A 26,531-nucleotide genomic window follows, 5' to 3' on the forward strand; every position below is an offset into this window, starting at 1 on the left:
AAGAGAGCAAAGTCGAGAATAGCATGTACTCAATGAAGTCAAGGGGTGCGGTCAGTGAAGTCATGCAGTGCAGGTATAGTAAATAATAGAATAAAGCCAACTCAAGTAAAAAAAGTCACGCGGTTCCTTATGCCTAAGACGACTCAAATGCGAAAGCTATTGTCGTTTTTTTCTGTTCACTCGGTTGTAGTGATCTCCTCCCCCCCCCCCCCTCTCCCCGAAAGCTTTTTGCAGCCAACGTGGTTTTGCACTGCCTCCAGGATTGGACGCATTGGAACCTTCGTGCACCTTACGTGGTTTCGCAGTGCCTCCGGGATGGGCTCACCTTTGACAAAGCGGCGAGGTCACTTGATGACGCGATCACGTGAAGTCACGTTATGTGACGTCATAGCGTGACGTCATCACGATATCTTTTTCTTTGCATAACTCGTGTTGACGCCGCCGACGTCACTTTTCGCGTTTTATTAGGCATCTAAGGCTTTCGCTTTAATAATACTGTTTCTGCTGTTGGCACAGAGTCAACAACGACGAGGACATGGAATTGAGTACTAGAGAGGCGACAAAACGAAACAAAACGCGCTCTCCATGTTAGTCTTGTGTGAACAATAAGGAGCGAATCGATATATGTATATACAATTTAAATAAAAAGCTACATGTCGTAACACTGCACGCATTTATACACGAAGCCTGGTATTCGTCGCGATGCCCAGTTTCGTCACGAGTGTTCGGCAATGTCAAGCGTGCTTAAGGCATGAGTCATCAGGACTGCTTGCACTCCGATCCACTGCCGCCTGCGTCGCTGTCATCCTGCTGACCTTCCGCGTCGTCGCGCTCCCGATTCTCGCAGCCGGAGTCGGCGGCCAACGCTTCCTCTTCGGCCACCTCGAGCACCGGGGAATGGATGCACACGTCGGGCGCACGGCTGCTCGTCGGGACACCCGCAGACATGTCCGGGGACACGGGTGACTTGGGTGACTCGTACCTGGACATAAATAGTGCGCAAACGCGTTGCGTCGATATTCTGTATCGAGTTCATCGGATGTAAATATGATTCGCATCGGGGAACACCAGACGTAAACAAAAGTGCCCGAAGCTATAGTCAGCTTTTGTTATTCTTTGTTCTGTTCTTTCTACATTGTTTTCTTTTTCTTTTTCGCTGCAGGCAGATGCGGCAGGGCGAGTTGAGCCACCTCCGTCCCTTTCTTTCTTTCATTAAAATTCAGCCTCTATTATGATTATGCAATCTAGGCCCAAAGACCCAATATCTGATTTCGTGATGGCTGCAACCAAAAAATAAATAAAAAAAGAAACGCCCACTTAAAACAGGCGCAGGAATCTATCTATCTATCTATCTATCTATCTATCTATCTATCTATCTATCTATCTATCTATCTATCTATCTATCTATCTATCTATCTATCTATCTATCTATCTATCTATCTATCTATCTATCTATCTATCTATCTATCTATCTATCTATTGAGCGTAGCATTATTGTTACGACAAGCCATACACTTGTACTATGTTTTAGCGATCCGCTTTTAATCTCTTCGACGGTGAAGGCACCGCAATCGCAGCGCGGAAAATTATCAATTCCGATTATCGCTGTAAGCGAACAGCTCTCAGAAAACTGCTCACTTCAATAAAAGAATGATGCGCTTCAAGACGTGCATTTTTTGTAGTGAGAACATTTCGATAGCGTTTGTTGTTTAATTGCGCAATTCCGCATAGATCGGAGCCGCTAACCAGTACTTTGGTAGCGGTGGTAAAGCTGGACAGCAGCAGTGCGCTGAACTGCTACGCATTCTAAGCACCTGTCCGAGGTTCAGGGGTGGTTGACTTCTTCTTCTTCTTAGTCCTTGGGACGGTTTAGTGCGGCCCCATATTAAGTTACGCATGGTAACCTAAATCCTTAACAATTCACAGGTGGTTATTTTTTTCGGGACGGCTTACAGTTTTCCCGCAGTAGAATACCTATACGTCTACATCGCTGCAATTTGAAGCATAAAAAAGTTACACCATCTCCCGCTAAAGGGGACCATGAGGCGATGCGAAGCCGGAGCACTTGCACGATCGCGTTCCGTTGGCGTTCGTTGGGCATGCTACCGACCTCGCGTCGTGGAACGAGAAGAGGGACGCTACGCGCGTCGTATCTTCCATCTAGCCTGGCCGTTAATTCTCACAGGGCGAGCGGGGAACGCGGTCGATAGGTGGGCAGCGTAGGAGAGGAGAGAGAAGGGGAGGGGACGCGCATGCGCTCGAGCTCATCGCTGCGTTGCGCAGGAAAGAATTTCGGCATGTCTAGCCCGCGTTTCAGAGGAAGAGCGGAAAGGGGGAGGGGAGAGGGGTATGGCAGAGGGGGAGGGGAGAGGGAAAGTGGAGAGGGTGGGAAACAGGGGGAATGGTGAGGGGGAGTGGAGAGGAGGTGTGTGGAGAGGGTACGTGCAGTAAGGGTGGTCACGCCACACACCACCACCACCACCGGATTGAGCTCCGCCTTCAGATACTTCGCATCTAAAACATGCCGCCCTCCTTACGTGTCATCCGTTAGAGACGGCTTACGGCTCTCACGTATATAGTACTCTCTGTGTTTTTCTAAACACGTCTTTCGCACACCGAATGGAAGGGCAACTCACTGTTCTCCTATAGTACAATACATTACCAACTGCCTACATTATGTCCACTGCAGGACTACAGCCTCTCCCAATGATTTCCGACCCATGCACCCTGTTCTTAGCGAGCTGATTCCATGTTATGCCTCCAAATTTATTCACTTCGCCGGTCCACGTAACCCTTCGCCGATCTCGGCAGCGCGTCCCATCTGTTGGTATCCATTCCGATGTTCTAATTGACCATCTGTTACCTGTCCAGGTCCATGTTTTCCTCTTATTATCTATTACGATATCGGCTACCCCTGTTTATTCTCTGATCCGCTCTGCTGTCTTCCTATCTTTTAAAGCAGGGGTTCTCAAGCATGTCGGTCCCGAGGAACTCTGCTAAGCTCCATTAAGTGCCGAGGAACCTCCCCTTCCCGCTCTGATTTCATGCAAGCATTTTTCATTCGGTTCACGCTACATTCATGTGCAATAAATTCAAAAGCAAGGGTATATTAAATATTTATTCAGTGTCATGCAACGGAACTCACTTTTCTTGCACCAACAAATCGATGCGAGGCTCAGTCACACTCAGGGCAAGCCGCATGTCGGCTCCTGAATTCAGCCAATTCATGTGCTTATATTTTAGATAGGCTAGCGTCGAGAATGCCTGCTCACAAGCATATGTTGTTGCAAATGGCAGCAGCACGTCCACTGCCTTATCAAATTGCACCTCATCTAAGTGACTTGGCGAGTACGGAACCAGGGAAAATTTATCAGTGGCTCGCGGAACCCCGAGGAGGGGTTTGCTGAACCCACTTTGAGAAACCATGTCCTAGAGTTACACCTATTCGAGCGAAACTTGCAGTAACTGATCTGTGAAGCTGGCGAGGTTCGCTAAAACCCTCCTCACCCACAGCTGGCGACCAAAAGCTTAGCGCCGAGGGTGATGAGAAGGCACGGAAATAACACAGCAAGATAAAAAAAAAAGTTTGCAACAAAGCGTAGCTGAAGGCGTTGCAGCAACCCCGTCCTTTACCACCATCCCCACTTCCAGCCGTACATTAGCCTACGTGTGTAGGCTCCTCTATTTAATATTGGCCTAAATGTACGTACTCTTCTGCTGATTCGCGGTTCTCTACCACGAACTCTCGCTCTCTCGTAGGGCCACCTAGTATTATCTTTGTCTTTTGCATGCTTTGACGCTTTCTCGGTTTATTTCTTCAGTCCTTTCTTTAATTCCTCGCCGTAATTCCTGAAGAGTACGAAGTCGTTATGAAAGGAAAAGTGACAAACACTCGTTTGTAGCACAAAGCCACAAAGAAATCCTTGTAGCTTAGTGCTACAAACGGGTGGCCCCTTTCGTAACCCTTCCGCCTCCTTGCGGGATTCCGCAGAACCGGTTTGCAATAGTCTATATCCATGAGCTTCGAGTTGTCGATGGATTTGCCCTCGCGCTGCCGATTGCTAGCTTCCTGGTTAGCTCAGTTGGTACAGCGACTGCCCCGGAAAGGCGTTGGTCCCGGGTTCGATCCCCGGACCAGGACGAATTTTTCGGCAACTAAGAGGCTTTCTTTCTGAGCAATCCGTATGGATTTCCTCGTGGCTTCGTGCTACAAACGGGTGGTTGTCTATTTTCCCTTTCTTAACCCTTCCGCCACCTTGCGGGTTTCCGCAGAACTCATTCGCCATAGTAAGATGTCGTCTGCAAGCTAAAAACTGCTAAGATACCCTCCGTTAATCTTTATTCCAATTTCTTTCCAATCTAATCGTTTGGATACTTCTATGCAAGCAGTGGATAAAATGGAGAGATTGTATTTCCTTGATAGGCCCCTTTCTCGATCGGAATTATCATGCTTTTCTTCGGGAGGAGCTACCGCGCTCTAAATTGTCTACCGTTTTTTTAGTCACTATTCTAATCTTCTCCAAAAAAAAACTAATTTCAATGACGCGCAACGCAGTACGAGGCTCATTTATGCCGTCCACGGGATCTGAAAAAAACAAGTTATACATATATGCCCGGACAGAAACGTTTCTATTATCGGTGGACGCGATTCGAACGGTGCAGCAGCGTGTCTGATAGAGCAATTGTGCGGTAAACACGCTTCACGAATCAGTTCCTCGAGAACAGGCGCTTGTATCGGAAGGGCAAGGAGGAAGAAAAGAGCCAGAGGAAGCAGAGCGCTTTAAGTATACGGAACCTTACGCGGCGACGCCGACGGCGAAGATGATCCGTGAGTGTCCACACAAATGCTATCGCATTAAAAGCCTTAGACGTTGTCGCTGGAGCCGCAGTTCCGACGAAGACAACTCGTGAGCCTAATTTGATATGCCGCAATCCAAAATGCAACAGCGACACACTTGCTGTGGACCTGCCCGGGTCTGCAATTAAGTCATATTCACCACCTCCGAGCAACAGGCCTCAGACCTGGCTGACCACAATACCTTAATCGTTGCATTCAATGGCTATTTCTTCGTTCGTTTCAAGACGTCCCGTACGAATCAAAATTGTTCGTGTATTTTTATACCCTCTCGTATTATGCCAAAGGGCAAGCTTTCGGTATAAAAAATTCGGCAGATCCCACGTACCGTGGGAATCGATGTTATGCGAAGCATGCGCGGGATTGTGAATGTGGCGTAATTTTTCCCATTGAGCGAAACGTTACGGAATGACGCTAAAGAAACGTGGAAGTGGTATACTTACACTCATATGTTGAAGAGTCGCATATGTATTATATAACCAGTTGTTTACAGTAGCGTAACGATGCCAACAGCAACGTGGGTGTTACCAACACCAGACGCGGTAAGCTGATATGTAGTGCTCATGTTCTTCAATACTGGATAGCGCGAAAGAAGGAACACAGATGCACTGGACAGGCGGTACTCGCAACTAAGCTTCACATAGGAAAGTTTCCATAGATATATGGTACGCAGACGAGTGGCACGCGCAGGCGCACTGCACGTACGTCACAGTCACAGTTGCAGTTGTCACAGTTGCGTTACAGTTGTTATGCTAATATTTGTCTGTTATGACGGAGAACGCACGCACGTTTCACAAACCTGTGTGTATTTGAAGAAGGGGTTCTTGAAAGTTCTTGCGCAAGGTCATGATCACCGTGATCAGTGAGCGCCAACAGCTGGACCGGACTTGTTATCGGATCCGTTCGTGATCGCGGCTACGAGGGGTCTAAGTGTAGTGAAGTGCGAGGTATAGTGCAGCTGGCGGAAATCCTGGATGCCTCTTACGATGAAATGATCTATGATGCCTCCTGTCCTGGATGTGGCAGCGAGGTCCTGCCCGGGTCTGCAATTAAGTCATATTCACCACCTCCGAGCAACAGGCCTCAGACCTGGCTGACCACAATCGTTGCATTCGATGGCTATTTCATCGTTCGTTTCAAGACGTCCCGTACGAATCAAAATTGTTCGTGTATTTTTATACCCTCTCGTATTATGCCAAAGGGCAAGCTTTCGGTATAATAATAAAGGTGGCTTCAGTGGCATTCCCTGTTCGACAACTTCTCATCTCTTCTCAAGCCTCGTCCGCCTCGGTGGTAAAGTGATTATGGTGCTCGGCTGCTGACCCGAAGGTCGCGAGTTCGATCCCGGCCGCGGCGGTCGCATTTCGATGGAGGCGAAATGCTAAAGGTCCGTGTACTGTGCTATGCCAGTGAACATTAAGGAACACCAGAGGGTCGAAATTTTCAGTCCCCCACTGCGGCATTCGTCATAATCATATCGCATTTTCGGCACGCAAAATCCGAAATATATCTTTAAGCTTCTTTCTTCCCGAGAATCTCTGTATTGTTTCACTTTACAAGCGCCAGGTGACATTGAAACCACTGTGTACATTCGATCTCCACTGGCCCCACAAGTTCCCTGGGACCTCTGTTCGAGACTCCGTTTCTATGTCATCACTGAAGCTTCGAATGGACGTACCTTGTGTCCATGGGGCTGACCGCGGGAGCGGCCTCTTCGGTGGTGTCTGTAGAGGAAGGTGTTATGGTGCCCATGCGCCGCAGTTCGGGCAGGATGAGCACCGACGATGGCCTGCGCATAGGGTTGCGCGAGTAATTTCAAGCCGCGATTACGAATTGTACCACACGCAGCTATTCGATTCGCATTCGATGCAGGAATTTGACGCTGGAAACATTGAAATATTCATTTGCTGGCGGATATAAACAATAGGCAGTTTTAGAATAGGGTACGCAAAGCTATTGCATTAGCGTTTGTCACCACTGCGCGTGCATCATGTGCTATCAACTTGGCAACCCAGGTTTAATTGCAAAAATAGCGTATCGTACCCAACGAAGGTTAACCCTGCGTACGCTATTCTACGTATAACTGTCTAATATGAGGAAAAATCCGTAAAACAGAGGGTGGGTGCTCGAGCCAACGTTTCGGCAAGTGGACTTGTCTTCTTCAAGGCTGGAACTGATTTCGTTAGCTATCGTGTGTATATGCTTCCAGCGACAACGAAGCATATACACACGATAGCTAAGGAAATCAGTTCCAGCCTTGAAGAAGACAAGTCCACTTGCCGAAACGTTGGCTCGAGCACCCACCCCCTGTTTTACGGATTTTTTCATCGCAGCTTCCATCTTCCACTTCCTGCCGTTTTTTGGATTGTCTAATAAGAGGTAATGTGATAATCAGGAGTAAATAATGAAACGTCGTCTGGTAGGTTAAAAGAGTCTCTGACTGGGTAATGACGGATGCATATATGTTAAAAATAGCATACTTGGCCGAAGCAAAGCCCAGTAACGGGGAAAATAGCATTTAACGAGACTATTCGCACCGAATCGCAGTTTGCCCAAACGTCAGAGAACACGCTCGACAGGACGCGATGTTATCGGCGCAACGCGTATTCCTCAACCCGTCGACGAGTGCCTCAAGCACAGATGAACAAGTCTTGCAACGACAGGTTCACTGTGATCTATACAAATCCCAATATGCAAACTCCTCTTTCTTCTAGATTTGTTAATTACCTGTTGTATTAAAGATGTGATAAGGATCAATATCAGTTATTATGAGGAGAGGAAGTTAATCCGCATAAAACGGAAAATTAATTAGCCCCATTGCCGATGCTATACAAACATGGTTATTGACTAAGCAAAGTTAATAGCTAACTTATCTGCCTTTCTTTTAACTGCATTTCCTCCCTCTCTCTCTGTCTCTCGCCTTACGAGGGAAAAATATGTGGTAAAAGAATTTTCAGATGCTACCTTCCCGAACCTGTGCAACACGCCGTATGAAGCTTTCTGTCGTTTTTTCATACGCGTAGTTTCAACTCGAACTAACGAAACCCGATTTTACGAAGTTCCCGATCTAACGAAAAGATGTCGATTGCCCACCATGTACCCGTAAGGATGCAGTGTTGTCATCAAGCCGAATTAACAAGACAAACTTGGCACCAAACCCGACGTAATGGAGTTTTTCCTAAAATAAATTAGCACGAAAATGGCGATTTCGTTCTAATTTTGACACAGACGGATTTTTCTTAGTGTGTGTACTCTAACGCTACCGCGTTAAAACATTTAGCCTCCTAGACACAACGCTAGTTTTGTTTTGACGAGGCTACACGCTGGGCCTTGAACCGAACAACGAACTCAACAGTCGGTAGTGCTCTTAAGTACCAGTCGGTAATGCTCTTAAGTATCAACCACTCTCCTGCTCGGCGGGGTGTTGTTGCCCTCTGGTAGCGGTAAAGTAATTCGTAATTACTGTGGCCTCCGCGATTAGCACCTGCAACGCGTTAGACGTCCATCCCATTCGGCGCGTTTTCAATAGAAGTTCAATTTTGTCAATGCCTTAACACACCGGGAGGTAGCGATCTTATTCTAAGCGTCGTAAAAGCCTCGGCCTCGCTCATAGCATCCCGCCAATCCAAAGCAAAAATAGCTCTGCGACGCGCGCCTGCCTCACCTGGCTCTAACACCGCGTTCCCCGCTCACGCGCTCGCCCCGAGAAAAATCGTGGCCGGGCTACCGGGGCGGCACGACGCGCTTTGCGTTTCCCTCTAGTCCGGCCGTGGTGTTCAATCACATTTTAACATGCCGCGGGATGGTGACCAAGCTCTGCGTCCAATATGCGACGCTCTTCTGGCTATCACACTTCGTTCTCTGATTACGCTTTCACCGTTAACTACTACAGCTACCACAAGGGCTTGTTTAATCATTTAACATAGACGTTAGTCGTCGGGATGGAGATGTACCACCAAGCATCAAAGTGGGTGCATCCACGTTAAACGGTGCTATAGCTGGCAGACATCAATATTGCCACGTGAGTTTATCGCTTTTGTTGTATTCGGTTTTCGGCCACAAAGACTGTCAGACGCTCAGCGCGAACCGCGCCTCATTGTTCGAGAACCTTCGCGATCATTGTAGATCGTTTCGTTAAGATTGCGCGCAAGACGCGCACACTCGAGCTTATTCTAGAATTTGCACGACAGCCAGCGATAACGCTGGAATATTCGACGGCACATGTTTAAATAACGACACGCTTCACCGCCTGTCAGTTGATCGACGGTCGACGCTCTGCTCGCCGCTATCAGTTTATTGCTGTAAGCTGGAGTTTCATTTTCCCGGCCACAAGTACGGCCTAATAAAGAGTTTCATCTCGGACGTGCTGACTGCTGCCTTCGTCGACGTCACGACCACGTGACATCTGGTGGAGGTGCTGTTCCTTCATGATCCGGACGCCCCCGTCAAGCCGTGAACCCAGCCCACAGCGCGGAGAAGACATTGCAGCCAGCTACGACCAGCGAGCTAGCCGTAGGCAACAAGGTCTACCACCGGAGTACGGGCCTCTACCTGACAAGACCAGGAACACCCCGACCATGCCCACCACATCAATGACGGCGACAGCACCCATGGCGCCTGCACCTGTGCTCCTACACCAACCGAGGGAGCCACCTACCTTCCGCGGGTCACCGCTCGAAGACCCGGAAAGTTGGCTTAAAAGGTACGACCGCGTCGCTCGTTTCAACAACTGCACTGATCCCGATAAGCTACGACACGTGTACTTCGCCTTGGAAGACGCCGCTCGAACATGGTTCGAGAACCGAGAGGCCACGCTCACAACCTGGGACCTTTTTCGTGCCGCTTTCCTGGACACCTTCACGAGCGTCGTCCGGAAGGAAAGAGCCGAAGCTCTGCTAGAGACTCGTGTACAGCTGCCGAACGAGAACATGTGGAGCACACATAAGAAAACGACTCGACACGTCCGTCTAGCGCCGAAGCCTCTAACCAACCAACTTTTAGGGGCGAAGCTCCTTAAGGCGGCACCCGTTCGTCCCTCGTCGTGCTCGTAGTAGTGAGTAACAAGTCTTACCCTTTGACCTCCGAGGTGGTGCCGGTGGGAGATTTCTCCTGTGCGTTGTTGAACAATAAAAAATTCGCAGCGTGCGCGTTAACTAAAAGCCGAATTCTTCTGTCTCTGTAGAAGTGTAAGTGTTAGCTAAAAACCGACTTCTTCTGTCTCTCATTCCCATTAGCAGCCATTGTTTACCTCCAAGGTAGTGCCTGGTGAGATTTCTCCTGTGCGTGATTAAACAATAAAAATTTTGTTCAAAACGCCGTTGATTGATGAAATAAACCAACGAAAGACGCCAGATGTTTTGTAAAAACAAAACGAAAGAACGCCAGATGTTTCTAAAGCAAAACGAAAAAGACGCCAGCTGCTTAACGAAAGACGCAAGGTGTTTTCTAAAGCAATGGTTTTCTAAACAATGAAAATTCACAGCGTACATGTAAAATTAAAGTGAGCTGCAAGTCGTCATAACTCATCGAACCTTTAGTATAAACGCGCCCGATCTCATGTCGGTGATGTACTGGGCAGAATTCACGGAAGATTCACGGTTTACCGATGAACCTCCGCAGCTTCGCCCACTCATCATCATTCACTCCGTGGATATGCTGTGATTTTTCTTTATTTTTCTGCGCCCCTCGCGCCAGCCTTGCTGCCGCGCCGCACGAGGTCACGTCCGACATCTTCTTTCTTCACTGTGCCATCCCGTCGATGTCGGTGGCGCTACATAGCTCCTTCCCCTAGAGAGCAGCATGGTCTGCGAACGAAATCAGCACTTCCAGGAAACTCTGCGGATCGAAGTAGTGTCCGCAGCGACGGGAACGGAGACATGTGGAACTGGATTGAACCAGGCGACTGTGGGAGTCGTCTCACAGTAGGCCGGCTTCAGGCGCTCCAGTGCGATGGTGTCAGGTTTGCCATGAACATCTACGACATATGTCGACTCGCGTTTCTCCAGTACCGGAAAGGGCCCGAGGTAGTGTGGGTGGAGAGCAGGCCGAATAGGCCCAAACCGCACGAAAACATGGGTTGCATTGGTCAGGTCGGATGTAATGTATGGTGTGCGGTCTGGAGGAGGACGTGTCGGACAGGGTTTAAGATCCCGGAAGAGGTCCCTAAGAAGGTGTACGTATTCGTGAGTAGACAGAGCTGCCGAGGGTGGTTCTGGGGAGAAGAAGTCGCAGGGCAGACGGAGCGGAGTGCCGTAGACGAGCTCCGCGCTCGAGCACCCGAAGTCCGATTTCAAGGCGCAGCGGATACCCAGAAGTACCAGTGGCAGACGTTGAACCCATTGCGATGGCGTGCCATGGGCCATCAGTGCTGCCTTGAGCTGTCGATGGAAGCGTTCTACGAGGCCATTGGTCTGGGGGTGGTAGGCAGCCGTGCGAAGACGATGCGTGCCAAGCAAGCGTAGGAGTTCGTGAAAGAGGGCAGACTCGAATTCCTGTCCTCTGTCAGTCACGATCTTGGTAGGGCATCCGAAGCGGGCAACCCATGTTGTGACGAATGCTGCTGCGACGGTTGCAGCAGAGCTGTCTGGAAGCGGGGTCGCTTCTGGCCATCGAGTAAATCTGTCGACAGCTGTGAGCAGGTAGCGAAATCCGTCACACGGTGGTAGTGGTCCGACGATGTCGATGTGGACAATATCGAAACGATGGTCAGGCTGGAGAAACTGGCGTGTTGGGGGAACAGGGTACCTGTGGACTTTGGCACGTTGGCAGGGTGTACATGCACGTACCCAGTCGCGTACGTCCGCGTTCATCCGGGGCCATACGTAACGCGATGAAACAAGGCGTTGCGAGGCACGAACGCCGGGGTGAGCGAGCTGGTGCAGCGTGTCGAAAAGCTGCTTGCGTAACGTGCGAGGGACAAATGGTCTGGGTGTGCCTGTAGATGTGTCACAGACGAGGTTGGCGCCATCAAGCAGGATATCGTGCAATCGCAGTGCTGTTTTAGATGAGCGCAGTTGTATGAGCTCGGGATCATTAGCTTGGTGTGCTGCGAGCGTCGGCACATCCAGTGGCGCAGGAGTTGCAGGTGATGTCACGGCGTCCACGCGGCTGAGAGTGTCAGCAGGTATGTTCTGGTCGCCGCTGACGTGTCGGATGTCGGTGGAGAATTCAGAGATAAACAAGAGATGGCGGATTTCTCGTGGCGTGTGCGTCGACGACTCTCTGCAAAGCGCATATGTCAACGGCTTGTGGTCCGTGAAAATTGTAAATGGTCGACCTTCGACGATATGGCGAAAGTGTCGGATGGCGAGGTAAATTCCAAGTAACTCTCGACCGAAGGTGCTGTAACGAGCTTGTGTTGGGCTGAGTTTCTTGGAGAAAAAGGCTAATGGTTGCCATGAGTTGTCAACACGCTGCTGGAGAACCGCTCCCACGGCTGTGCTAGACGCGTCACTCATGAGGGCTAGAGATGCCGTCGGGTTGGGGTGGGCAAGAAAGGCAGCGTTGGCGAGCGCGCCCTTGATCTTGATAAAGGCGTCTTCAGCAGTGGAGTCCCAAGGTAGTAAGGACGTCTTGTTCTTGCTGGTAAGCAGACGGTCCAAAGGCGCCACTATATCGGCACAGTTCTTGATAAAGCGGCGGTAAAAGTTAACCATGCCGAGGAATTGCCGCAGCTTCGTGATCGTTGTGGGCCTAGGGAAGCTCTGGACTGCTTCGATTTTTGATGAAAGTGGGCGGATGCCACTGGTGTCCAGGTGATGTCCGAGAAAGACTAAGCTAGTGACACCAAACTCGCTTTTCGAGGCGTTGATGACGATGCCGTGGTCAGATAGTCGTTGTAGCAGACAACGAAGGTGTTGTAAATGCTCTTCCACAGATTTGCTGGCCACCAACAAGTCGTCCACGTAGGCGAAAACAAAGGGTAGACCACGCGTGACTGTGTCAATGAAACGTTGAAAGGACTGAGCGGCATTCCTGAGACCGAACGGCATTCGCAAAAACTCGAAGAGTCCGAATGGTGTTGTAATAGCCGTCTTGGGTATGTCTGATTCGGCCATGGGAATTTGGTGGTAGGCGCGGACAAGGTCAATCTTCGAAAAGATGTTGGCGCCGTGCAGAGCGGCAGTGAAATCCTGTATGTTGGGTAACGGGTACCGATCCGGAATTGTCTTAGTGTTCAGAGATCGGTAGTCTCCGCATGGCCTCCAGTCACCCGATTTCTTGGGCACCATGTGGAGTGGAGCTGCCCAGTTACTTGCGGACGGGCGAATAATTCCCAATTCCAGCATATGTTCAAATTCTGCACGTGCAACCTTGAGTTTGTCCGGAGCAAGTCGACGTGGCTGGAAGAAAGCAGGAGGTCTGACAGTAACGATGTGGTGACGTACGTCGTGGCACCCTGGTTTTTTCCAATTAGGCGGTGCGGTGATGTCAGGGAATTCTCGTAGCAAAGCCGCGAAGGGTTCATTGGAAACCGTAGCACAAGAGAGGGCTAAATCTGTGGTTCCCAGCGCAGCAATGCCTTTCACCGAGAGGTAAGTTGTCGCGTCTAGGAGACGTTGTCGCTTGACGTCGACAATGAGGCCATGGTCGGTGAGGAAATCAGCACCGATAATGGCAGAAGGAACGTCGGCGACCATGAACAGCCAGCGAAACGGTCTTCGTAGTCCCAGGTTGAGAGTGAGCGACCGTTGTCGAAATACTGGAATCCGCGTTCCATTCACAGCTTGCAAGTACAGCATGGGAGTAGCGGTGCGATCCATTCGTGTAGCAGGGAGAATGCTGACCTGTGCGCCTGTGTCAATTAGGAAGCGTTGCCCAGTGACCTTGTCGTTGACAAAGAAGAGGCGACATGGGGTAGGCCTGTGACTGCTTGTCGCCGCTAGCGGTCGGCCGGACAGTTTTCCGACCAGGTGCAAGGGAGGAGGCAGTGACGCGCGCTAGCGCCAAAACGGCTGTGGTACCAGCAGATGTCAGACTGCTGTGATTCACTGTTGCGCTGGCTCTCGATGGATGGGAAGCGTCGATAAGATGGAGAACGGCGACGTCGACGTGAAGGAGGAGAAGCGCTCCTACGAGTAGTGGCAAGCAGAAGCTTGTCCAGTCTGTCGCATAACTCAGCGACGGGAAATGATGGTGATTCTGGCTCGGACCGCTTTGTCAGTGAAGGGCTGACGGCGTGCGATGCTGAAGCCGGAATTGCAGCTGCAACCACTGGAAGTGGATTGGCAACTTCCATAACCTTGTCAGCCAATGTAGCGAGCTCTGACAAATTCTGGGTTGAAGCAGTTGCCAGCACCATCTGGACTTGGGTGGGCAAGCGCTGAAGGAATAGCTCACGGACGAAGGTGCTGTCCGTAGTGGAAACGCGTGGGCCGAGCAGATTAAGGAATCGACGCAGTAGCTGGCTTGGCCGTTGATTGCCGAGTTGTTCGATTGAGAGTAGCTGTTGCAACCGTGTGCGTTCCGACACAGCCGTGCGGTCCAGTATAGCAGCCTTAATTGCGTCGTAAGGCGACTCTGGTAGGTCGTGCGCGAACGAATGGAGAAGGTCGGAAATCTCGTCGATGACGGCCGCTGGAAGCGCGTCGACTACGAGGAGATACTTGCGAGTCTGGGACGTAATCCGCGACAGTTCAAAACGTGCCTCTGCTTGGATGAACCACGCTGAGGGGTTCCGTTCCCAGAACTCTGGCAGTCGGATGGTGTTCGAAATAACCGCAGCGGTTGAAGAGGTCTCGACGTTGGCCGAGTTGGTCGAGGCTTGCTGGCGTTCGTTGCCGGTGGTTGACATGGCTCCACGTCTTTGTGTTTCGTGTTGCACGTTATGATCAGGCACAAGTTGCTACTTGATCCAAACGTCCGGGTCACCAATTTGTGGAGCACACATAAGAAAACGACTCGACACGTCCGTCTAGCGCCGAAGCCTCTAACCAACCAACTTTTTCTTTATTTTTCTGCGCCCCTCGCGCCAGCCTTGCTGCCGCGCCGCACGAGGTCACGTCCGACATCTTCTTTCTTCACTGTGCCATCCCGTCGATGTCGGTGGCGCTACAAACATCGGCATGTACACTGAAGAAATGGTCCGCCTTTTTCGCCATGCTGACCCCCGCTATGTCCGAGGAGAAGAAGATCCGCTTCTTAATGCGAGGAGTCAAGCAGGATCTCTTTGCCGGCCTTGTTCGTAACCCACCTAAGACGGTCGCGGAATTCGTCTCGGAAGCCTCAACGATCGAAAAGGCGCTTGAAATGCGCACGAGGCAGTACAACCGCCGGATTCCCACGACGACCTACGGGGAGGTTCAAGCGCTGCAATCTGAAGACCTGCAAGACACGATCAGAGCGATCGTGCGGGAGGAGTTGCGAAAACTGTTGCCGTCCTCGCAGCCTCAAGTAGACTCGATTACTGACGTCGTACGCCAGGAAATACAGCAATCCCTGGGAGCACCTCAACTAATGCAGCCTGAGCCACAAGGGATCAGCTACGCCGCTGCAGTCCGCCGCAACATTCCTCCTCGCTCGCTCAAGACGCCGCGCCGCCGCAGCAGTTCCGCCGCCAGGCACCGCCGCCACCACCAACGACGCCATACCGCCCGCCGACAGGACAACGCTGCGCCCCCCGAAAGACCGACGTTTGGCGTGCCCCTGACAACCGACCGCTCTGCTGTCACTGCGGGGAAGCCAGCCACACATACCGCCGCTGCCAGTACCGTCAGATGGGCCTACGTGGCTTCGCCGTCAACGCACCGCCCCCACAGCATGGTGAGCTGCCACGTGACATCGCCGCCTACTTGGCCACCACTGAATGGGCACCTCGACGTACCTCGCGTTCGCCGTCGCCTGGACGCTACCGTTCCCCTCAGCGACGACAGATGTACAGCGGCCCAAACCGGGGCCGGTCGCCTAGCTCGTATCCGGGAAACTAAGGGCAGCAACCGATGGAAGTGCGGTTGCTGTACGACGAAATGCCGAAGATCCTCCGCGGCCGCCGCCGACGACCACCCGACGAGACCTGCAGAACACGACGCGAAGCAGACGAAGCCCTGCCGACGAAACCTCGCGGACCGAAGAAGACCTGACGACGCAACATGGAAGCAGCGGAACATACCGACGCAGCCGTGACCCGACGCCGCGACCCAACCGCAACGCAAGACGACGAACTAGCGACCTCGACGTTGTCATCGACGGCCACAACGTCACCGCTCTCGTCGGCACTGGGGCAGACTATTCCGTCGTCAATGGGCCATTCGCCACCAAGCTGAAGAAAGTAAAGACCGCTTGGAGTGGACCCGAAATCCGGACAGCTGGAGGCCACATGATAACGCCGATTGGTGTCTGCACGGCGAGAGTCACCATCAATAACCGGACTTATCCTGCGAGCTTTGTAATCCTACAAAATTGCTCCAGGGATGTGATACTTGGAATGGACTTCCTAAGTGACCACGGCGCCGTCATCGACCTTAGGTCTGAGTCGATAACACTAACCTCAGACAAAGCGCTGCCGCCCCGTGCGACGCCAGGGAACCATACATTGAATGTGATAGAAGAGCAGGTGACCATTCCGCCACGTTCCAGCGTCATTATTTCCGTCGGCACCGAAAAATCTGCGTACTTTGAAGGCGTCATCGAGGGCGATCAGCACGTACTCCTGAACCGTCAAATTTGCGTCGCACGAGGTATAGCCGAGCTGCGTGACGGTAAAGCAAAGGTAGTGCTGACAAACTTCAGCCACGAATATAGGCACCTCAACATTGGTACGACGGTCGCCTACATCGAAGAATGTGTAGCCGCCAGCGATGCTTTCGCCCTCTTCGATGCTGCCGAACCTGCTTCGACGAGTCGAGGTCCCGAACCACATTTCGACGTCAACCCGAGCCTTCCGAAGACCAAGCAAGACCAGCTCAAAACCCCGCTCCTGCAATACAAGGACTGCTTTTCATCGTCTTCCAGAATTCGGCAGACACCGATCGCAAGACATCGCATCATAACAGAAGAAAGTACCAGGCCACTTCGTCAGAGCCCGTACAGAGTTTCGACGCGAGAACGTGAGGCCATAAGGAAACAAGTCGACGAAATGCTACGCGACGACATCATCCAGCCTTCAAAGAGTCCGTGGGTGTCACCCGTGGTGTTAGTGAAGAAGAAGGATGGGACCCTACGTTTCTGCGTCGATTATCGTCGCCTGAACAAAATCACGAAAAAGGACGTGTACCCTCTCCCACGTATAGACGACGCCCTAGATCGACTACACAACGTGAAGTACTTTTCTTCGATGGACCTCAAGACCGGCTACTGGCAAATCGAAGTCGACGAGAGGGACCGAGAAAAGACTGCCTTCATAACACCGGACGGCCTGTTCGAGTTCAAGGTCATGCCCTTTGGTCTTTGCTCGGCACCTGCGAATTTCCAACGAGTCATAGATACTGTATTAGCTGGCTTGAAGTGGCAGACTTGCCTTGTTTACCTGGACGACGTCGTTGTGTTTTCCTCGAACTTCGACGAGCACCTCCAGAGACTTCAATCCGTACTTCAAGCAATCAAGAACTCCGGGCTCACCCTGAAGCCAGAAAAGTGCCGCTTCGCGTACCAAGAGCTCTTGTTTTTGGGTCACGTGATCAGCAAGACTGGAGTGGTCCCAGACCCGCAGAAAACAGCTGCCATCGCCGCTTTCCCGCCACCCACCGACAAGAAGGCCGTGCGCCGATTTCTCGGCTTGTGCGCCTATTACAGACGCTTTGTCAAAGACTTTTCACGGATAGCCGAGCCACTAACGCAGCTCACGAAGACCGACGTCGAATTCAGGTGGCAAACAGCGCAAGTCGAAGCATTTCATGAACTCAAACGACGCCTGCAGACACCTCCGATACTTGCGCATTTCGACGAATACGCCGATACGGAGATTCACACCGATGCGAGCAGCGTAGGACTCGGCGCCGTCCTTGTGCAGTGGACGGGTGGACTGGAAATGGTTATCAGTTATGCTAGCCGGTCGCTGTCTAAGGCAGAGGCAAACTGTTCCACAACAGAAAAGGAGTGCCTCGACATCATCTGGGCTACGTCAAAGTTTCGCCCCTACCTCTACAGCAGGCCCTTCAAAGTTGTGAGCGACCATCACGCCTTGTGTTGGCTAGCTAACTTGAAGGACCCTTCAGGTCGCCTCGCACGGTGGAGCCTAAGACTTCAAGAGTTTGACATTACCGTCGTGTACAAGTCCGGAAGGAAACACTCAGACGCCGACTGCCTGTCTCGTACCCCCGTCGACCCACCACCGCCCGACGACCCGGATGATGACAGCTTCTTGGGAGCCATAAGTGCCGACGACTTCGCCGAACGACAGCGAGCCGACCCGGAACTGAAGGGCCTTGTGGATTACCTCGAGGGCAGGACCACCGTTGTTCCGAAGGTATTCACGCGGGGACTGACGTCGTTTTTCTTGCGCAACGGTGTTCTCCTAAAGAAGAACTTCTCACCGCTTCGAGCCGATTGCCTTCTCGTGGTACCCTCGACATTGCGGCCAGAGGTCCTCCAGGCTCTCCACAACGACCCGACGTCTGGACACCTGGGTGTTTCTCGCACGCTAGCAAGAATACAGGAGAAGTACTACTGGCCGCGCCTTTCTGCCGACGTCACCCGTTACGTAAAGACCTGCCGGGACTGTCAGCGACGCAAGACACCGCCCACTAGGGCAGCCGGACTTCTGCAGCCTATCGAGCCACCTCGACGGCCGTTCCAGCAAATCGGGATGGACTTACTGGGGCCGTTCCCGACGTCCAATACCGGAAACAAGTGGATCGTCGTGGCAACTGACTACCTCACCCGCTACTCCGAGACAAAGGCCTTGCCCAAAGGCAGTGCCGCCGAGGTAGCCAAGTTCTTCGTGGAGCACATCGTCTTGCGTCATGGCGCCCCAGAGGTCCTCATCACAGACAGAGGTACAGCCTTTACTGCGGACCTAACTCAGGCGATCTTCAAATACAGCGAGACGAGCCACCGCTGCACCACCGCCTACCACCCGCAGACCAATGGCCTCACCGAGCGTCTAAATAAGACCATCGCAGACATGCGCTGGCCATGTACGTCGACGTCGAACACAAGACATGGGACGCCATCCTTCCGTACGTGACCTTCGCGTACAACACGGCCGTACAAGAAACGACACAGATGACGCCATACAAGTTGGTCTACGGACGGAGCCCGGCAACGACGCTCGACGCCATGTTACCAAACGTGACCGACGAGGAAAACATCGACGTGACCACCTACCTACAGCGCGCCGAAGAAGCACGACAGCTCGCCCGCCTACGGATCAAGAACCAGCAGACGACTGACAGCCGCCACTACAACCTTCGACGACGCCATATGGAATACCAACCCGGTGACCGTGTACGGATATGGACGCCAATACGCCGACGGGGACTTAGTGAGAAGCTTCTTCGACGATACTTCGGACCGTACAGGGTACTTCGACGCCTCGGCGCCCTCGACTACGAGGTTGTCCCTGACGGCATTACGAACTCTCAGCGGCGCCGTGCGCGACCTGAAGTCGTCCATGTCGTGCGCCTCAAGCCATATTACGCGCGTTAGTGAATCTGAGGACTGTACTTTTGCTTTTTGTTTATTGTACTTTCTTGCTTTATTCCTGTTGTTTATTGTTGCATGTATTGGCCACCCCCCCCCCTCCCCGTGTTCTGTTTTAAGCATCGGGACGATGCTTTTTCAGAGGGGGGCATTGCCACGTGAGTTTATTTATCGTTTGTGCTGTATTTGGTTTTCGGCCACAAAGACTGTCAGACGCTCAGCGCGAACCGCGCCTCATTGTTCGAGAACCTTCACGATCATTGTAGATCGTTTCGTTAAGATTGCGCGCAAGACGCGCACACTCGAGCTTATTCTAGAATTTGCACGACAGCCAGCGATAACGCTGGAATATTCGACGGCACATGTTTAAATAACGACGCGCTTCACCACCTGTCAGTAGATCGACGGTCGACGTTCTGTTCGCCGCTATCAGTTTATTCCTGTAAGCTGGAGTTTCATTTTCCCGGCCACAAGTTCGGCCTAATAAAGAGTTTCATCTTGGACGTGCTGACTGCTGCCTTCGTCGACGTCACGACCACGTGACAATATACATTGTGCAAACTCTCTTATATGAATGTACAGTAAACATTCAGTTGCTTCTGTAAGAGCACGCTTTACTTTCGTGTTATTCCGATTCCTATGACGGAGGGAACAACCATCTTTTTTTTTTCGTTTGTTTTTCGGGTATCTGTAGCCAAGGCTATTCGAGACTTGTCTAGGAGCCATCGCAACATCAGGAATATCTATATACGTAGAGATTCAAAGAGCACTTGGTGTTGAACTGGGTCCCAGATACCAAAGCCAAAGAACCATGAGAAGGATTTTCGTGAGATCATTTACTTGATCAGACTGTGTCAGTGCTCCTCATAACTTGTGCTCCGTACAACATTGTAATCTGTTTCCCAGCGCATCTTTTCTGACATCGATCTCTCGCTCTTAATGCGTCATGACGACTTCTCGGCGCACGTTTATCGTTTGTGCTTTTTTAATGGGTATATAGAGGTGTGACGCATGAAAACAAGAGATAAGTTAAAAGAAGCGTTCTGTCCTGTCTCCTTCGTGCCCTACAGTCTGCGCAACTGTTTGCTACAATAACGCGCCAAAAATAGCTAGTGTGTGCATCCTGTGCGTGAACATTACGAAATGTCGCATCGAATCATGCCCTCTTCGATTCACTCCTGGACGCACAGTCGCTTTTCGTAAATACGACCATTTTTCAATTAGATTACGAATACTTAAAGATGTAAATTGCATCCAAATAAACACAAAATTAGTGCAAAAGTACAGTCAAACCATTTCCTAGGGCACAGTAAAGGCATAAAACGTGGAAGCTATAGTGCAGCAGCCGACGTCACTCAGACATTACCAGCAAAACGACGATCGATCGCTCTCTCAGAGGTGTTCAATGCTTGCGCTATGCGTGCTAGAATATATGCACCCCAGGTTGTGAACAACACTTAATCATAATTATAAAATTGGCCGTTCAGTATATGAAAAGTACTTGATACTCGATACGTTTCTGTCGCTGTTCGATTAGTATTCGGTTCCTTCTCAAAAATATCTACCCGCACGCCCCTGCATACGCTGATGATATACTTGGGTACAGCTTTCCTTGGCAATGCTGGAGAAGCTACCGAACCGAAGCGCACGCCTGATAGCGCGCCAAGAAATAGCACGCAATTTTATTGATGATTTTCTCATTTGCCTTGCTAATCTCAGTATTGCTGTGTTTATTACGAGACTGAAACACCTTACGGGAAATCGCTGGTAAAATAAAGTTATTGTTAACTTTGCAATAATTGCTTCGCTTTTATTATTTCTTTGACAGCACCACGGTTTCTGCATGCCCGTTTTCAAAGTGAACATGCATTGGTCCGTGTGCTGCCGCATACTCGTCGTTCAGTTCTCCAAGAAAAGTATGCTCGAAATGTTATACTGAAATGTTACTGTACAATCGAAATGTATATCTCTCCCTTTCACATTTTCCGTGTACATGTTTTTTTCTAAATGCATTAACGCTGCGAACAAGCAAAACCGAAACTGGAATCGAAATCAGCTGCGCGCTGCCGTACTACTATAGCGAGCAACACGAACGCACGGAAGCCCCGCCTCCGTGACCTTCTCTCCACTGCCAATATGAGTTGTCCCCGAGTATATATAGAACAGAACAATAAAAAAAAAAACACCGCACCTGCGCATCATGCGGCGGCGGCGGCGCTCGGCGTGCTCCTGCGTGTTCATCTCGAAGAGCAGCGTCTGGAAGATGCCCCGCACCGACGGGAAGCGGCCCATCACTTCGTGGAAGTCGGTCGCCAGCAGCGTCAGAATGTTGCAGTGGCTCACGGCAACCACGTAGTTCTGTCGAACCTTGGTGCCCAACAGGCACGACTCTGCAGAGGTGACACATACTTAAATTAACAGTCGTTGCAAGATCGAGACGATTCGACTACTCTTAATGTTGCCTCAATGTAGCATCGCTATGCTATGAGACTAGAAGTGATAATCAGTGTATAAGGCGAATGAAATACGAAAAACAAGGGTGAATCACATGCGATCAAGTTAATTAAAGGTGAATCACATGTCGGTAAAGCGAGTAAGAGTAGTAAGGGTATGCAAGCGAATCAAATTTAAATTAACATTAAATCAAGTGGTAACGCGAGTTAAAGAGAATGAAATATCATGGCGTGAATTAATGTGAATCAAACGTGAATTAATACATCGACAACTAAGCCGCGGCATGTAGAACCAGTGGTGGTGCGTAGGCAACCGAAATATAACAAGCAATAGGAAGTAATATGCAATCGACTGAATCTGTTTCGCGAGACCGTATGCAGATTTCGTCTGTACTCGCCTTAGCGTTAACTAAAGCGACTGTAAATTTCAAGGCGAAAGCTCTGAATGGTTATGTTGGCGCTCCCGACAGCGCAGCATGCGCGAGACTTTGCGAGACCGTGAGGTCTCGGAATGTCTCGTCAGGTCTCGCCAAAACCCACGCGACCTTGTCCGAGCGATGACGCCACATCGTGAAGGCATCCTGATGTCGAAGATCGCCAAAATTTGTGACGTCACATGATGACATTACACGACAACGTCGCTCAGTCAAAGGTGGGCATATCACGGAGGCAGTGCAAAATGATGTTTGGTGATGGTGGTGCAGAAAGCTTTCTGGGAGTGGGGGAAGGATCAGTACAATCTACTGAGAAGAAAAAGAAGGCGGCGTTCGCCTTCGAGTCGTGTTATGCGAATGCATAAGAGGCCGTCTATAACGCCTTCTGAGGAGCTCCAGCGTGTGGAGCGTAAGGTAACGTCGAACCACGTGCCATTTGGCTGCCTTTGCACTTTCAGCATGTGACGTATGCCACTTTCCCGCTGAAGATGGATGAACGGATGGCTGCTATGAGCGTCCTCTTTATAACGGGGCGGTGACAAGTGTGCCACCGGGTTCGACAAATAAAAAATCTTTTTAGGGGCGAAGCTCCTTAAGGCGGCACCCGTTCGTCCCTCGTAGTCGTCGTCGTCGTCGTACTAGTAGTAGTCGTAGTCCGTAACAAGTCTTACGCTTTGACCTCCAAGGTGGTGCCGGTGGGAGATTTTTCCTATGCGTTGTTGAACAATAAAAAATTCGCAGCGTGCGCGTTAACTAAAAGCCGACTTCTTCTGTCTCTCATTCCCATTAGCAGCCATTGTTTACCTCCAAGGTAGTGCCTGGTGATATTTCTCCTGTGCGTGATTAAACAATAAAAATTTTGTTCAGAACGCCGTTGATTGATGAAATAAACCAACGAAAGACGCCAGATGTTTTGTAAAAGCAGAACGAAAGAACGCCAGATGTTTCTAAAGCAAAACGAAAAGACGCCAGCTGCTTAACGAAAGACGCCAGATTTTTCTAAAGCGATGGTTTTCTAAACAATGAAAATTCACAGCGTACATGTAAAATTAAAGTGAGCTGCAAGTCTTCATAACTCATCGAACCTTTAGTATAAACGCGCCCGATCTCACGTCGGTGATGATGTACTGGGCAGAATTCACGGAAGATTCACGGTTTACCGATGAACCTCCGCTGCTTCGCCCACTCATCATCATTCACTCCGTGGATAGGATGTGATTTTTTTCCTTTTTTTTAATGTTGGCCTAATGCCTCTACCTCGATTAACTCTATCTGACTACAGAAGAAAAAAAAACGTAAATTCACAGCCCACTTCTCAGCCCTTTAGGGCAAAATGTCCTTATTTTCCCCACTGCTTATTTTTGTCCTTTATCTCTCATTTTCTGCCAGCAATACTCTAACCGTCTCTAACTTATTTCAATCGCGGGTGTGTTCAGCTTTCTATTGTTGTCCCTAAAACCTAAGGCTTCATGTAGGCTCGTGCCCAAACGTACAGACGGGTCCACTGTTAAAAGGGAACGCTTGCGTGCAGGACATGCTTGGATTTCGCTCTCCAGCAAACACATAGTGACCTAGATTTGCATACAACGATTGGTGATCGACAGTTCTGCCTCTTTTTAACAGACTCGTGCAGTGCATGAACAATGTTTTCCTGTCCACTTGCTGTTAGAGGGCCATAAGAATGAAAGGTGCTCATTGGAGTGTTCCCTTTGACCCTACTGTACACCTGGGTGGATGTCTCCACATTCAATCAGAACATGCTCCGCCGTTTCCTCATCTTCCCCGCAGCACGTGCATTGTTCTTTTTCTTTACTGAATCTCGCTTTATAACCACGCGTTCTAAGGCAACTCTATCTCGCTTCAAACAGTAACGCGCTTCCCCTTCAATTATCGTAAAACGCCTCCCTCCTTATTTCGTTTTTGCCCTTTGGTAGTTACTTGGAGCCGTTTTTTTTTTTTTCATCGCTGCCATACAGTGAATCATCTCCGCGTCTCTGACTATTCATCTAACGCTCTTTGTTGCCATATCGCTTACACTGCCAGCCGTATATTTACTGCTGAGCATCCTAGTTCTTTTTATCCGCTGTGTGTCAACGCTCTTCCTATACTAATACCAGAACACCTTCTCTGCCCATCTACTCTCTTTCATATTCTTTAGCCTCTCTTCGAACCTCATTTTGTTCTGAGCTTTCGTCACCTCAAAACTTGCCTATCCCATATCGCCCTTAACAGCCTCATTTGTCGTCTTCCCGTGAGCGCCCAATGCGAGGCGTCCCACAGTCCTTTGATTCACACCCATTCCCATAGGCGTGCGCAAGGTTCCCCTTGGTTCGTCGCAGCACCCCATCCCGTCCCAATTACGTCAATGTATGGCGCTGACATTACATATATATAGATATATGGCGCTGACCATACATATATATAGCATGCAGGCTACGCGTGCCAGAGGTGCGTGCGACTCGACCGCCGCGATGGTATAGTTACGGTGCTCGACTGCTGACCCGAAGGTCGCGGCATCGAATCCCGTCTGGGGCAGCCTCATTTCGTGTGTACTTAGATTTACGTGCACGTTAAAGAACCCCATGTGGTCAAAATTTCCGGTGCCCTCCACAACGGCGCGTCTCACAATCATGTCGCGGTTTTGGGACGTAAAACCCCAACAATTAGTGAACGAAAGGACGGGAATTTCAAGGGCTCGTTTTTCTTTGCTAAACACAACATTAATTGGAACTAACAGACGAGAAAGCCAAGGAAGCCTTGGCTTTCTTGTCTGTTAGATCTAATTAATGTTGCGCCTAACAATTAGTAGCACTACTTGGTATGCGACTAGCGCGAATATACATGCTCACGGCCAAAATAGGCCCCCTCAACGACGGTGTCCAGCAGTTCTTCAGACTCGCTGAGGACGTGGGCGACGCCGGATCGCATGAAGTACACCTTGTGGACCATGGCGCCGCGTCGCGCGATCACGTCGTGCGGCTGGTAGAACTCGGCGTTGAGACGCTCCGCGATGGCGTTCGTGAAGTCCGGGTCCACTTGCGCGAAGAACGGCACCCGCGTCAACGTCGCCACGTAGTTGTGCCGCAACACTTCCTGCGTGTCACGACGGATTGTAATATACGCTTAACACACCGCTGTGAGGTTAATAAACGTTCTTAATATACAATGTAACGCGCGGTTGGTAAATCCCTGCCCAAAAATATTCGTATCACCAGAAAGCATAAAAAATTAGCATGCGACAAAAGAAAGTTGGCGTACATTTTCATTTATTGTTTTTCAGGGCCGCAGCAATGACACGAAGAACCCTGAATGATTGTCAGTTAAGTTTTTAGATGTCGGCAATCATATCACCACTCGTAAATATACGGCTCGTACGCGCGTAGTTGACTAATGAACCAGGTGCGTTGTGACCCGCGACAGCAGTAGCCCCTTCCAAATTTTAGCATGCTTTTTTGCATGACCCCGGAGTACTGCAGCGAAAGTAACAAAAGAAGCGCTTTGACGCGATGGATCAAGGCCACAATATTACAGAACCACGGTCCTATGTTATGATTTTGTTATCGCGGAGGTGTTGAGGATGTTTTTTGGTAGATGTACGGCCGTGCCCGCACAAGTGCGGCCTCAACGGTCGCGCATGTTGACGTTGTGAGGCCTGACTCCTTCGCCAAGACAGTCCTCGCCTTCTTTCGGTCCTCATCCACCGTTTATAGGATGTCTGATGCACGAGGTGTGCACGTCTAAACACAGTACAACGGCAGCATCCCGCGTCGACGCGTTAGAAAAAAAAAAAAGCATGCCGCTAATGTCCTCTCAATCTAAACGCGAAGGCACACGGAGGCACATAAGAGCCTCAAAGATTCACGCACACAATCTCGGAGGCCGTGACGCGTATCTGAAGGTTTATTCTGACTGTAAGAAAAGCGTTTTTCTTACACCGTGATTCTGACGATTTGGCGGTGTGCCCACGCTTTCGTTCCCGCGCTCGCACGTGCTTGGCGCGTCTTCCGCGACAGCGCGGACAGCACCTCTTCGTAACTGGGCGGTTGCGTACGTTCGTATCAAACGTCGCTAGGTGAAAATCGGTTCGCAACAACCTTACTCTATTACACTGCAGGCCAATGGGCCTTGGCCGGGACCAACGAAAAATTCGTATCCCTCCGAAATTCGTATGAACTGTGATCGCATCACCGAGGTTTCACTGTATAAGTGTGT

At 50.5% G+C, this 26,531-nt stretch overlaps 1 protein-coding gene across 1 annotated transcript in view; it reads right to left on the reverse strand.

Annotated features, from left to right (window-relative positions):
- Nucleotides 1-759: 759 nt before the first annotated feature.
- Nucleotides 760-26,531, reverse strand: part of LOC119386861 (potassium/sodium hyperpolarization-activated cyclic nucleotide-gated channel 1) — a 104,377-nt gene continuing 78,605 nt past the window's right edge. The window contains exons 7-10 of the mRNA XM_049414068.1: nt 25,169-25,412; nt 21,624-21,822; nt 6,534-6,644; nt 760-982 (exon numbers count right to left, since the gene is read on the reverse strand). Coding sequence (XP_049270025.1) covers nt 760-982; nt 6,534-6,644; nt 21,624-21,822; nt 25,169-25,412 — 777 coding nt within the window. The remainder of the gene's footprint in view (nt 983-6,533; nt 6,645-21,623; nt 21,823-25,168; nt 25,413-26,531) is intronic.

Source organism: Rhipicephalus sanguineus, chromosome 3 (genome assembly GCF_013339695.2).
Source record: "Rhipicephalus sanguineus isolate Rsan-2018 chromosome 3, BIME_Rsan_1.4, whole genome shotgun sequence".
NCBI lineage: Eukaryota > Metazoa > Arthropoda > Arachnida > Ixodida > Ixodidae > Rhipicephalus > Rhipicephalus sanguineus.